Source organism: Rhinoderma darwinii, chromosome 2 (assembly GCF_050947455.1).
Source record: "Rhinoderma darwinii isolate aRhiDar2 chromosome 2, aRhiDar2.hap1, whole genome shotgun sequence".
NCBI lineage: Eukaryota > Metazoa > Chordata > Amphibia > Anura > Rhinodermatidae > Rhinoderma > Rhinoderma darwinii.
Genome location: NC_134688.1, coordinates 13,761,950 through 13,777,175, shown reverse-complemented (window position 1 = coordinate 13,777,175; position 15,226 = coordinate 13,761,950). Strand labels below are relative to the sequence as shown.

At 38.1% G+C, this 15,226-nt stretch overlaps 1 protein-coding gene across 10 annotated transcripts in view; it reads left to right on the top strand.

Moving 5' to 3' along the window:
• TENM4 (teneurin transmembrane protein 4) overlaps positions 1-15,226 on the top strand; it is a 1,217,405-nt gene that overhangs the window by 1,061,527 nt on the left and 140,652 nt on the right. For all 10 annotated transcript variants that reach the window (XM_075851385.1, XM_075851380.1, XM_075851378.1 and 7 more), the window contains 2 exons: positions 5,387-5,601; positions 6,074-6,284. In XM_075851385.1, coding sequence (XP_075707500.1) covers positions 5,387-5,601; positions 6,074-6,284 — 426 coding nt within the window. The remainder of the gene's footprint in view (positions 1-5,386; positions 5,602-6,073; positions 6,285-15,226) is intronic.

Genomic DNA, 15,226 nt, shown 5'->3' with positions numbered 1-15,226 from the left:
TACAGCCAGTGACTCGAATTTTGCAAAAAGTCCTCTTGTGACGGGGACTAGCTGGTGGGGAACCAACGCCTTTAAATACCAGATTCTGCTCTGCTACATCTGTACATCTGACTGCATTGTATTATGACCGCACTACATCTACTCTTCTGTATCTGAGTTGAGTTTCCCTCTGGATCTATGTCTGCAGGACTTGATGCTATCAGGCTGGATTAGTACTAGTGGTTGTTCGAATGTCTTCGATGCTCGGGTTGTAGCTCCTGGCTGTTTTTTTTGCAAGAGGAAAGTGAAATGTGCCATTTGTATTTACTCAGAAATGTGAGCTGCTTTGGCATAGAAATTACATGTTTGCATTAGTGTCACCAGCTCTGAGGAAATAACATTGTCAACAGCCGAGTAGATGGGAACTGACATACCCAGTGCGACACCGCAACCTATGTGCGTGCCTGAAGTCGTTCCTGGATGACACCAGTCGTGTTTATTTTATCTTATTGACGGGCTTTGGTGAGATGGGGGTTACACACCCGCCTCATGTAAAGTCTCCGATAGTGGCAGAGACTGGAGTTTTACGAATTGAGTTTCAGAGGAGAACTGTACATGTAACTCCTAAGACATAAAGGGTTTCTTCAGTCACCATTGATATAAACATCAATGGATTCAGTATAAATTACAAAGAAAATAGAAAGAGAACTTTAACTATACACCTATTATTAAGACTGCCCCTATAAACAAGAATATAACCACTATTATACTGCCCCCTATGTATATAACTACTATAATACTACCCCTATATACAAGAATATAACTACTATAATACTACCCCTATATACAAGAATATAACTACTATAATATGCCTCCTATATACAAGAATATAACTACTATAATACTGCCCCCTATATACAAGAATAGAACTACTATAATACTGCCCCCTATATACAAGAATAGAACTACTATAATACTGCTCCCTATATACTAGAATATAACTACTATAATACTGCTCCTATATACAAGAATATAACTACTATAATACTGCCCCCTATGTACAAGAATATAACTACTATAATACTGCCCCTATATACAAGAATATAACTACTATAAAACTGCCCCTATATACAAGAATATAACTACTATAATACTGCCTCCTATATACAAGAATATAACTACTATAATACTGCCCCCTTATATACAAGAATATAACTACTATAATACTGCTCCCTATATACAAGAATATAACTACTATAATACTGCCCCTATATACAAGAATATAAATACTATAATACTGCCCCCTATATACAAGAATATAACTACTATAATACTGCCATATACAAGAATATAACTACTATAACACTGCTCCCTATATACAAGAATATAACTACTATAATACTGCTCCTATATACAAGAATATAACTACTATAATACTGCCCCCTATATACAAGAATATAACTACTATAATACTGCCCATATATACAAGAATATAACTACTATAATACTGCTGCTATATACAAGAATATAACTACTATAAAACTGCCCCCTATATACAAGTATATAACTACTATAATACTGCCCCTATATACATGAATATAACTACTATAATACTGCCCCTATATACAAGAATATAACTACTATAATACTGCCGCCTATGTACAAGAATATAACTACTATAATACTGCCCCCTATATACAAGAATATAACTACTATAATACTGCCCCCCATATACAAGAATATAACTACTATAATACTGCCCATATATACAAGAATATAACTACTATAATACTGCTGCTATATACAAGAATATAACTACTATAATACTGCCCTCTATATACAAGAATATAACTACTATAATACTGCCCTCTATATACAAGAATATAACTACTATAATACTGCTGCTATATACAAGAATATAACTACTATAATACTGCCCTCTATATACAAGAATATAACTACTATAATACTGCTCCCTATATACAAGAATATAACTACTATAATACTGCCCCTATATACAAGAATATAACTACTATAATACTGCCCCTATATACAAGAATATAACTACTATAATACTGCTCCTATATACAAGAATATAACTACTATAATACTGCCCCCTATATACAAGAATATAACTACTATAATACTGCCTCCTATATACAAGAATATAACTACTATAATACTGCCCCCTATATACAAGAATATAACTACTATAATACTGTCCCCTATATACAAGAATATAACTACTATAATACTTCCTCCTATATACAAGAATATAACTACTATAATACTGCTCCTATATACAAGAATATAACTACTATAATACTGCCCCTATATATAAGAATATAACTACTATAATACTGCTCCCTATATACAAGAATATAACTACTATAATACTGCCCCCTATATACAAGAATATAACTACTATAATACTGCCACTATATACAAGAATATAACTACTATAATACTGCCCCCTATATACAAGAATATAACTACTATAATACTGCCTCTATATACAAGAATATAACTACTATAATACTGCTCCTATATACAAGAATATAACTACTATAATACTGCTCCCTATATACAAGAATATAACTACTATAATACTGCTCCTATATACAAGAATATAACTACTATAATACTGCCCCTATATACAAGAATATAACTACTATAATACTGCCCCTATATACAAGAATATAACTACTATAATACTGCCCCCTATATACAAGAATATAACTACTATAATACTGCCACTATATACAAGAATATAACTACTATAATACTGCTCCTATATACAAGAATATAACTACTATAATACTGCCCCTATATACAAGAATATAACTACTATAATACTGCCCCTATATACAAGAATATAACTACTATAATACTGCTCCCTATATACAAGAATATAACTACTATAATACTTCCTCCTATATACAAGAATATAACTACTATAATACTGCTCCCTATATACAAGAATATAACTACTATAATACTTCTCCTGTATACAAGAATATAACTACTATAATACTTCCTCCTATATACAAGAATATAACTACTATAATACTGCTCCCTATATACAAGAATATAACTACTATAATACTTCTCCTGTATACAAGAATATAACTACTATAATACTGCCCCCTATGTACAGGAATATAACTACTATAATACTGCCGCCATGGACAAAAACATAACTTTTGCTTTTTAACTCCCTCTAGTTGGGCATTGGGAAAGGGGTCATTTCAGTTGATCCTCTGATTCCTATGTAAAGGTGACATAAAACGGGTGAAGGTTTGCCCATCTGTTCTGCTATGACTTGTATATACATTTTATCAGTGTACATTTGTTACATATTCATGAATTCTATAAAGAATTTTATTTGACGGATATGTTGGAGAGACCTTCTGTTTTTCTTTCTATAAACATTACATTTGTGTTGGATAATTATGAATGAAGTGCTACAAACCGCGTACATTGTTACCATGCTCCTCTCGTCTTGCAGTTCCGGATTTACATCTAACATTACCGTACCGTGCCCCCGCTGACTCATTAGCGACGGGTAGATCAGCAGAGGACAATGCTTATACCCCTGTTTGATTTTTGAGCAGACAAAAAGATATTTAGATCTTTGGTTTAAAATAATAGACGATAAATAGCGACTGTGTTCAGTTCCCTTCTGTATCGTACTCCTTCCCCCAACCTCCCCTCCTGCGCAGACAGAAGAAGAAAAGAAGCCAATTCAGTAAGATTAAAGAACAACGAGAAGAAAGAACAACAGAGGAGGAATGTTTTTCTTGGTTTTTTTTTCCGAACACGTGGGAGCCAAATTAAATTAGATTGAAAAATAAGATTAAAATCAGGGTTATTATAGAAATGTTGATTAGAACGCCACATTAAGGTCTGCTATTGTGTCATTATCTAAATAGAAATCTCTGCTTTGGCTCCTTTCAATCAGAAATCACCCAGAGTCCTTTATTTACAAAAAGATCTTTTTTAGAAGAGTGTGAGGAATGAACCCCGTCGTTGCCAGAGAGATTCGCAATTCTAAAAAAATAAAAATACTTGAGTATGGTTAGAAATATCTAATTAAAGAGGTTCCCTACTTGTTTCCTTGACAATAAGCGCACCACAAAGTGTCCCCCTGCTGGGACCTCCAGCGATCCGCTGCAATCGTTGGGAAAACCTGGCAGTAGGGGTTCAGTTTCCCTGCAGCGCCATCACAGGGGAAATGAAGTATTACACGGTGTCCATTTATATCAATGTGTTGTCTGTGTAGTGCAGGACAGGACAGGTCCTCCAGAGAGATAGACGCTCTTTGTAACCGCTCTCCACTCTGGCCAAGAGATGAGGATCCTGAACAGAGGACCCCCCTCTAGTACCTCAGAATTCACTAATGGGGTGTATGAAAATGGGTTTTCCAAACTAGACCACATCTAAAATACCAGTCCTGGAATACAAGGTGGGTCAAGGCTTGGTACCTGGTGAATAACCCACTGCAAAAATGTACCATGGGTCAACCAATGTAATAATTTCCCAACTATGACACATGTTCTGGAGACATGGCGGAAGCGTAACCTTCCGTAAGAGGCCAATAGGAGTCGTCTACCAACATGGGGTCACCATGATAGGTTTGTCAAATAGGGTTGGTTTGAGGCGCACTGTATGGTTACATTAGGCACATTGGCCAAAATAGTTAAAAGCTGTCATGGCATGGAGTATAATTCTAATGGATGTAAGGACCCGTTGACGAGCAACGTTATTACCTACACCATAGGCAATTTAAAATAGTGATATGGATTTACAGGCCGTCATTTGTAAAGGATTAATTTTTTGGAGTTTGCGCAGCCTTGCTTTGGTGAGTTGTAAGTGTTGTGGCTTCTGTTTTGCCTTGTATTTTTGGACGACTATTGGGTCGTCAGATCTTTCGTAAAGAAGGTCACCTCTGTGTGGAGCCGGTACTGGCTCACTGTGAGAGTGCACTGTGGATGTCCGACATGTGGTTTTATAGGCCAATGTCCTCCTCTGCAGACCCAATGGTTGTTTGCCCCTGTCCCGAAAGTACAACAGAACAGAGGTGGTAAATCCTACCACACGCTATATACCACACTGTGTGTAGCCTTCTAGCACTGTCGAGGAATATTCAGCTGGTTGTCTGGGATTTGTAGATGAAATATTCATTTTGACCTTGTGTTTTTACCTTGACCTCTGTCACTTTTTCTGTCATAGCCTGTGGGTCAGGGTTTTTGCTTTCCTCCAATCTGTCACAACTAAGAACCTTCACCCTGACTCCTGTTACGTTGACATCAGTCGGCAAATCTGTCATCATTCAACTGACGTTAAGCATTTATTGGTCTTGTTGTTGTGGAATGTCTTATGTTTTTTGTTTGTTTTTTATGTGCAGGAAAACCCAGCAACCTCTTTCCTGATGACAGTTTTATTGACTCCGGAGAACTGGACGTGGGTCGGAGAGCTACACAGAAGATCCCTCCTGGCATATTCTGGAGGTCTCAGGTTTTCATAGACCATCCTGTTCACCTCAAGTTCAACGTGTCTTTGGGAAAGGCGGCTCTTGTCGGGATTTATGGTAGAAGAGGGCTCCCTCCATCACACACACAGGTGACAAAAGCTGACTGGTCTGTTTCATAAATGTCGTCTAAGCCTTCATATATTTTGTTAAGTCCATGCCGAGCCGAACAGTCCAGTAGGAACCAAGATCTGATAGGATCATTATTCACGCACAATGTAGAAAGCCATTTTGCAGAACGGATATTCATCCCATAAATTCACTTTGTGACTGCACACGGGCCTTGGGGCACATTATGTTGTCCGCCGCATTGTTTGAGTCCGTCTTCGATTGAGATTTGATCTTTTTACGTCTCGATCTTTTTATATCACGGGGCATCTCCTTATCTAAAGAAGGTTTCACCATCCGCATAGAAGGATGTTCCTCGCCTTACAGATTTTTATCTTTCTCGTGGGATGGGGGGGGGGGTTGTTAGTTCTCGTGGATCAATCAATATGAACATAATAGGTGGGCTTGCGTAAATAGATGCTCATTTAATGTTTTTGTTTTTTTTTGTGCCTTCAGTTTGATTTTGTAGAACTTTTGGATGGAAGACGTCTGCTGTCACAGGAGGCCAGGAGCTTGGAAGGTCCTCAGAGGCTGCACAGAGGGGTGGTCCCTCTAACAAGTCATGAAACCGGATTCATCCAATATTTGGACTCTGGCATCTGGCACCTGGCATTTTACAATGATGGCAAAGAGTCCGAGGTGGTTTCTTTCCTCACAACTACTATTGGTGAGTACTACAGCTTCGAATTATAGCAAGGATCTTTTTTTCTGTCTTTTTATGAAGGATTAACCCATGACGACTAATGATGTTGCCGCATCATGACGAGCATGCTCGTCCTGGTTATCGCAAAAGCAAGTGTACCTGTGCGATCGGGAGTGGAGCAATGGCTGTAATGCACAGCAGCAGCCCCACTGTAACATTGGAGATCAATGGAACCTCTGATCTACGCCGTTAACACTTTGAATTCTGTGAGCGACGCTGATAGCGGCATTCAAAGGGAATGAGTGGAGGGGACCCCCATTTGATCATGTCACGGGATCCATGTGATGCGATCAAGGCCAATACCTTATATGGACAGACAGGGCTGACTGACCATTCGTATTTCTTGTTCTTAGGGCATACTTAGGTACATACTATCCGTACACAGACGAATGTACTGCCGTATAGATATATGCCGGTACATTATAGTTAAAAATTCTTAATATTAAATTTAAAAAAAAATTAATGAAGAATAAAAATTTTAAAAAAGTATATAAAATAAATCTGTAAAAGAAAAAAATGCACATTTGTTATAATAAATAAACTTTTATTAAATAAAGGATCCAAAACATAAAATAATATATACATACTTAAAATTGCTACGACCATAACAACCTGACCATAAATATATAGCATCATTTATGATGATCGGTGTAGGTTTTAAAAATAAAAACTGAGCGGAACTAATTTGTTTTGCATTTTTGCCAAAATAAAAATTTTACTAAATTAAACACTAATGTATATGTATTATAAACGGCACATACATAGAGTTCAACTCGTACCATAAAAAAAAAGCCTCATACAGTTACGTGGAACAAAAAATAAAAATGTTATGGCCATCTGGATGCAAAGAGGAAAATTAAAAAAAATTGTTCTGGTCCTCAAGGTCAGAATTGGCTCGGCCCTTAAAGGGTTACAATGCAGATTTGGACAAAAAACGTCAGATTTTAGGAGCCCATTACACCATTGCAGGAGCCAAGCCCGCGTTCTGCTGGCCAACTATAATAACGTTTAAAGATCACTAGAACATAACCCTAAAAATTAGGCACCAGGGACACATTTTTGGATACATTGGTTACCTGACTTTTCCAGATGGTATTGACCGATAGTGATTGGGTGTAATTGTTGTATTATCTCGGGTTTGAGTTGTGGCTAGAAAAAGTTTGTTGATTTATGGTCAAGTCATGCAAATTGATCGAACGCAACTGGGCAACCTACAACAGATCTTTGTGTAGCCATAGCCCTAGAGGTTTGCAGACCTAATGGGTGAAAATAACAAGATAAGCTTTATGGTTTCACCACCACAACGAAAAGAGCCGGGACAAATTTTGATAAAAATTTTGGTAGCTTTGAAGAGGGCAGGTTCTGGTTGATACCATTGACCCTACTGTATTTTTTGTCAGATCTTTCATTACTGGATCTTTATGGTTTCGATCTGGAACATGGTTATGGACAAACTTCTTCACCCTTTAGTCCCGTATGGAATGTTTTAGTTAACTTCAGTCGTATTGGGATTTTCCATCTTCTCTTTTGAGGTTTAGTATTCTTAAATCTTGTAAAATTTTGTAAATTTTTTTCTATCTTATTATATGGTGGTGGGGAGAATATCAAAGTGCGGTGGTGGCTATAAGGTCTTGATGAGTGGAAGGATGGACACCTAATGTGTCTCAGTTGGAGGTCATTGATTTTCTTTGTATATTTAGTTTCACAAGAGTGAACAGCAATGATATAGGAGGGTCGAGGTTCCAGGAGAGCATGGGAATGAGCACAGAGGACGTGTGAGAAATCACTGGCCCTTCTTCATTGTCCTCTAATGTAATGTAATATGTGGATGATGGAAGATAAGACATTGCTGTGGTGGAGTGATGCGCTTCATTAATACCGCTGACCAGGAATTCTAAGGGAAACCTTAATTTGTGACATTTCTCATGATGTTGAATAGTTTTGTAATATCATAAAATTCATAAAATTATCACCATAACAGTGCCCTTAAAATATTGCCAGCCACATATCACTGTCCATAAAATAGTGTCAGCCTCATCTGTAGAAACGCTGACAGAGACACTGATGTTGTTAATCTTATCAGTTTAACGGTACCGGTCAAAGTAGTGTTGATATAATAGTACCAAACCTATCAGTGCCTATGCAATTGTACCATCCACACATCCGTGGCCACATGATAGTACCAACCATATCAGTGGCCATATAATAATACCAGTGCCTATATAATAATACCAGTGACATCAGTGTCTATATAACTATACTAGTGACATCAGTGTCTATATAATAATACCAGTGACATCAGTGTCTATATAATACCAGTGACATCAGTGTCTATATAATAATACTAGTGACATCAGTGTCTATATAATAATACTAGTGACATCCGTGTCTATATAATACTAGTGACATCAGTGTCTATATAATATCAGTGTCTATAAAATAATACTAGTGACATCAGTGTCTATATAATAATACCAGTGACATCAGTGTCTATATAATAATACCAGTGACATCAGTGTCTATATAATACTAGTGACATCCGTGTCTATATAATAATACTAGTGACATCAGTGTATATATAATATCAGTGACTTCCGTGTATATATAATACTAGTGACATCCGTGTCTATATAACTATACCAGTGACATCAGTGTCTATATAATAATACTAGTGACATCAGTGTCTATATAATAATACTAGTGACATCAGTGTCTATATAATAATACCAGTGACATCAGTGTCTATATAATACTAGTGACATCCGTGTCTATATAATAATACTAGTGACATCAGTGTATATATAATATCAGTGACATCCGTGTATATATAATACTAGTGACATCCGTGTCTATATAACTATACCAGTGACATCAGTGTCTATATAATAATACCAGTGACATCAGTGTCTATATAATACCAGTGACATCAGTGTCTATATAATACTAGTGACATCAGTGTCTATATAATAATACTAGTGACATCAGTGTATATATAATACTAGTGACATCAGTTTCTATATAATAATACTAGTGACATCAGTGTCTATATAATAATACTAGTGACATCCGTGTCTATATAATACTAGTGACATCAGTGTCTATATAATATCAGTGTCTATAAAATAATACTAGTGACATCAGTGTCTATATAATAATACCAGTGACATCAGTGTCTATATAATAATACCAGTGACATCAGTGTCTATATAATACTAGTGACATCCGTGTCTATATAATAATACTAGTGACATCAGTGTATATATAATATCAGTGACTTCCGTGTATATATAATACTAGTGACATCCGTGTCTATATAACTATACCAGTGACATCAGTGTCTATATAATAATACTAGTGACATCAGTGTCTATATAATAATACCAGTGACATCAGTGTCTATATAATACTAGTGACATCCGTGTCTATATAATAATACTAGTGACATCAGTGTATATATAATATCAGTGACATCCGTGTATATATAATACTAGTGACATCCGTGTCTATATAATAATACTAGTGACATCAGTGTATATATAATATCAGTGACATCCGTGTATATATAATACTAGTGACATCCGTGTCTATATAACTATACCAGTGACATCAGTGTCTATATAATAATACCAGTGACATCAGTGTCTATATAATACCAGTGACATCAGTGTCTATATAATACTAGTGACATCAGTGTCTATATAATAATACTAGTGACATCAGTGTATATATAATACTAGTGACATCAGTGTCTATATAATAATACTAGTGACATCAGTGTCTATATAATAATACCAGTGACATCAGTGTATATATAATACCAGTGACATCCGTGTATATATAATACTAGTGACATCAGTGTATATATAATACCAGTGACATCAGTGTCTATATAATAATACTAGTGACATCAGTGTCTATATAATATCCGTGTCTATATAATATCAGTGACATCAGTGTCTATATAATAATATATGTGACATCATTGTCTATATAATAATACCAGTCACAATAATGTACATATATTAGTATCTTCCACATCAGTGCTTACATAAAAGAGAAAATCCGTCCCTTTACATTACAAGCTATATCCGTGCCCATGCAATTATTCCAACTGCACACACTGTCCGTAGAAGTACTAGCCATATAATAGTGCCCATATAATAGAGCCCATATAATAGAGCCCATATAATAGAGCCACTATGTACAGGAGACACTGCCCTTGTGGACTATCTCATGTCTGTGCTGTTTGTTTTTTTTAAGCTGTAGAGAGTTCAGTGCCAGCAATCTGTACAGTGAACGGACTCACGTGAGGGTCTGAGCCAGGACGTAGCTGACCAGATGCTGTGGTGGCCTCGGGGCACCTCTGTACCAAGCGGCCACGGTCAAAGTCAGCAGCTCTGCTGTCAGATATAGACGACCTGCAATCACAATACTCGTTTACAAAGGCTGTCTGGAAAAACATTGGCATTGAGCGGCTACATTGGGAGTTTACATGCGGCGCGAGTTTATGTCAGGCCAGGGCGGCTCTAGGGGGAAAGGACAGGCGATTACCCGAGGTCTCCGATCCGTAAAGCCCCTCAATATGTATAATGTAAACATTGGTTATCTATCTATCTCATATCTATCTATCTATCTATCTATCTATCTATCTATCTAATATCTATCTATCTCATATCTATCTATCTATCTATCTCATATCTATCTCATATCTATCTATCTCATATCTATCTATCTATCTATCTATCTATCTATCTATCTATCTATCTATCTATCTATCTCATATCTATCTCATATCTATCTCATATCTATCTCATATCTATCTATCTATCTCATATCTATCTCATATCTATCTATCTATCTCATATCTATCTCATATCTATCTCATATCTATCTATCTCATATCTATCTATCTCATATCTATCTATCTCATATCTATCTATCTCATATCTATCTATCTCATATCTATCTATCTCATATCTATCTATCTCATATCTATCTCTCTCATATCTATCTCATATCTATCTCATATCTATCTCATATCTATCTCATATCTATCTCATATCTATCTCATATCTATCTCATATCTATCTCATATCTATCTCATATATATCTATCTATGTATCTATCTATCTATCTCACGACAATTAAACCCGACGATATCTGGGTTAGGGAGAACTAAACCTATAAATAAATATTGAACTATAAACCTATATTAACATAACCGTTATTAAGGTAAACCCCCGTATGCCGGCCACAAATATAAGTGGGCATGTAATGGGCATCCACCTTCTAAAACGCCAGCTGTGACATATACAATGCCGCAACCTGCTCAGAAATAAAATCCGGAAGTCATCACCACATGAATTATAAAGGTCAGACATGGGGAAAATACTTCCAGGTCACTCGTCAAAAGAACAGTCCATGCCAATGCCAAACCTCCCAGCGTTAACCCGCAACTGAGTGGGTTTGACTGAAGCCATAATCCCTAGCTAAAAACCGTTGCCTTAACCCCTTAGCGTTGCTACAGTGTCAGACCCGTCGGCTATACGCCTGTGGCATAAGAAGATAGAGCCGGCCCCGAACCCCAGACCCAACTTCTGATGCCCCCGAGAGATGTGGAGGGCGTGGTGTATATACCCTGCATATATAGCAGAGCCGGTACAGACATTTCACCGCTGCAAGGGATTTCCCTTATGGGACCAGAAATTGTGTTGTCTTTTAATGGAAACTGTGACAAGGTCGGCGAGCATTACTTCAGCCCAGGAACGATGTGACAAAACCTCTACGCTGTGCAGTTGCTCTGTCACCACGAGGCCGGTTGCGTCGTGATCGATGTCTCTTTCGGTCGTGCTCATTTTCACAGCTGCTGGATTCCTCTTAGACGTCTTGTGTTATTTGAGGTGGGGGGGGGGCAGATACTTTAGGTGGGGGGGGGGGTCGGATGTCACAGATTCTGATCTCCATTAACGGACCCTCCGTTATATCACAGTCTATATTATATTATTATGTAGCCCCTTGTATAAAACGTAATGTACGGCTGTGCAGTTCTCTCAGGCTGTATCACATGTGAAGGGCTTAGATACAACATCTCAGCAGACAGTATCACCCATGATAGGATTAGATACTGCAGCTCAGTGGACAGTATCACACATGATAAGCTTAGATACAGCAGGCAGTGTCACACGTCATAGGATTAGATACAGGCTCAGCGGGCAGTGTCACACATAAGCTTAGATACTGCAGCTCAGAAGAATGTATCACACGTAATAGGGTTAGATACGCCAATCCAGCAGACAGTCTCATTCATAATATGCTTAGATACATCAGCTCAGCAGACAGTATCACACATGATAGGCTTAGATACAATTGCTCAGCAGACAGTACCATACATGATAGGTTTAGATACACCAAATCAGCAGACTATCAACTATTAAACAGGGACTCCGCATAGTATCACACATGATAGGCTTAGATACTCCAGCTGAGCCGCATAGTATCACACATGATAGGCTTAGATACTCCAGCTGAGCAGCATAGTATCACACATAAGCTTAGATACACCAGCTAGGTAGCATAGTATCACACATGATAGGCTTAGATACTCCAGCTGAGCAGCATAGTATCACACATGATAGGCTTAGATACTCCAGCTCAGCAGCATAGTATCACACATGATAGGCTTAGGTACACCGGCTCAGCAGCATAGTATCACACATGATAGGCTTAGATACTCCAGCTCAGCAGCATAGTATCACACATGATAGGCTTAGGTACACCGGCTCAGCAGCATAGTATCACACGAGATAGTTATACTGGTCCCTTGCTGTTGACCGTGATCTCTTCCTATAATTATTACGCTCCGGGTGCTTGCTATAAGAAGGTTGCGGTTCGTTGTGATGTAACGGCGGCGGCAGGACTGCGTGATCTGATGCTTTATATGACGTATTCCTGACCTAGATTTATTATCCTCTAATCCACACCCCGGGGAAGCGAATAGGTAATATTACCGTATGGGCCACGCGGTATAATAACGGAGAAGTGTTCGCTCTCCGTGGTCGGCGCGCCGCTATAAATCATACATCCTACAAGAGAGACGGGAGAAAAATGAGGGTCTTATTTACCCAGAGGATAATAGATTATAGAATCGTATTCCCTGTCTGTGGACGGGGAGGGGATTTACTGGCCTGCGCTCGCCCGCGCTTCATGTCCGCATCTGGCACACGGTCCACAGTCCGATCCGGCTCCATTTCACAGAACATTTGTCATTTTCCGGTGTTGCGCCTGTGACAACGTTTTAGTGTCGTTTCTACAAGTGAGAATAAAAAAAATAAAAAATAAAATTCTCCCTTTTGACTGATTTTTACTGCGGCCAATCGTGACTTTCGTGACTTGTAGATCTCAGACGATCGTTGGTAAATTTCTCATCGCTTATTGTTTATGGGGCCGTAACGTGTTAAAATGTCGCTGCCATTCGTAGATGGACTGACGCTGTAACTCGTGGTGTTTTAGTGGATAAAAAGCAGAACGGGCTACGGGAGGTCACGACCTATCACATAATGGGATATAGAGAGGGGTCTTACTATAGGGGAGTCACACCAGGGCAATAGCGCCTGAGGGGGTTCAAAAGGTCCGCCGGCCCCTTATGCGGAGAGCAATAATATAAATGACGCAGGATAATTGGGGGAAGCGCTATTTTGCAAAGGGGCCCAACAGAGGCGTAACGTGAAGCTTTGGGGGCCTCTAGGAAGAATCTGTAATGGGGCCCCCACCTACCATTTCCATTTATTAAACTGGTGGTGTCTTATGGGGCAGAGGGGCATTTGGGGCCCTTTAAATATCAAGTATATGAAATGCTATCTCTTCACCCCTATGGCCACACTCCTGAATTTCAAGCTTTGCCTCTGCGTCCAAAAAGTGAAGCAACATTTATTCATCTGTTTATACTCCGTTTTTCAGTGTCCTCCAATAATTCTATTGCATTTCACATACGACGCCTCTATTTAAGGATATAGCTCTGTTTATCCTGAACTTCCTGGTTAACGAATAGAATCCTAGAGCCACAGTAAAGACTGACACTATTTGGGAATATAGCAATCTTTAGCCTGAGCTTTCAGAATAGAATGCAAGTGATACAGTAAAGACTGACACAAAGCTAGGACTGGCTTGCCCTACAGTGGACTTGAGTAAAATTACTTTAGTCTGGCACTGCAAGACCCAGCACTAACCTGAACTGAGTTTTCATAGGACTCAGAAAACCGTGGCCCATTACTTTTGAGTATCCTATCTATCTATCTATCTATCTATCTATCTATCTATCTATCTATCTATCTATCTATCTATCTATCTATCTATCTATCTATCTATCGGTGCATCTATCTATCGGTGCATCTATCTATCGGTGCATCTATCTATCGGTGTATCTATCTATCGGTGTATCTATCTATCGGTGTATCTATCTATCGGTGTATCTATCTATCGGTGTATCTATCTATCGGTGTATCTATCTATCGGTGTATCTATCTATCGGTGTATCTATCTATCGGTGTATCTATCTATCGGTGTATCTATCTATCTCATATCTATCTATCTCATATCTATCTATCTATCTATCTATCTATCTATCTATCTATCTATCTATCTATCTATCTATCTATCTCATATCGGTGTATCTATCCAGGGTGTCCGTGATCACCTTTGGACTTCTTTACTACTTTTTAACTCTTATCCATTAGAACACAAATCTGATCAGTGGCTACAGCTTAGCTGCATTGTCTTTTGGAGTGTAAGGTAATCTGAAATCCACCTCCTATCTCATCAGAAACCCGGGATACTGCTTCGACTCTCCACCATACTTTATACTACAGCTCTGCTCAGATGGAAATCCGCTCTACATGTTTTAGAATTAT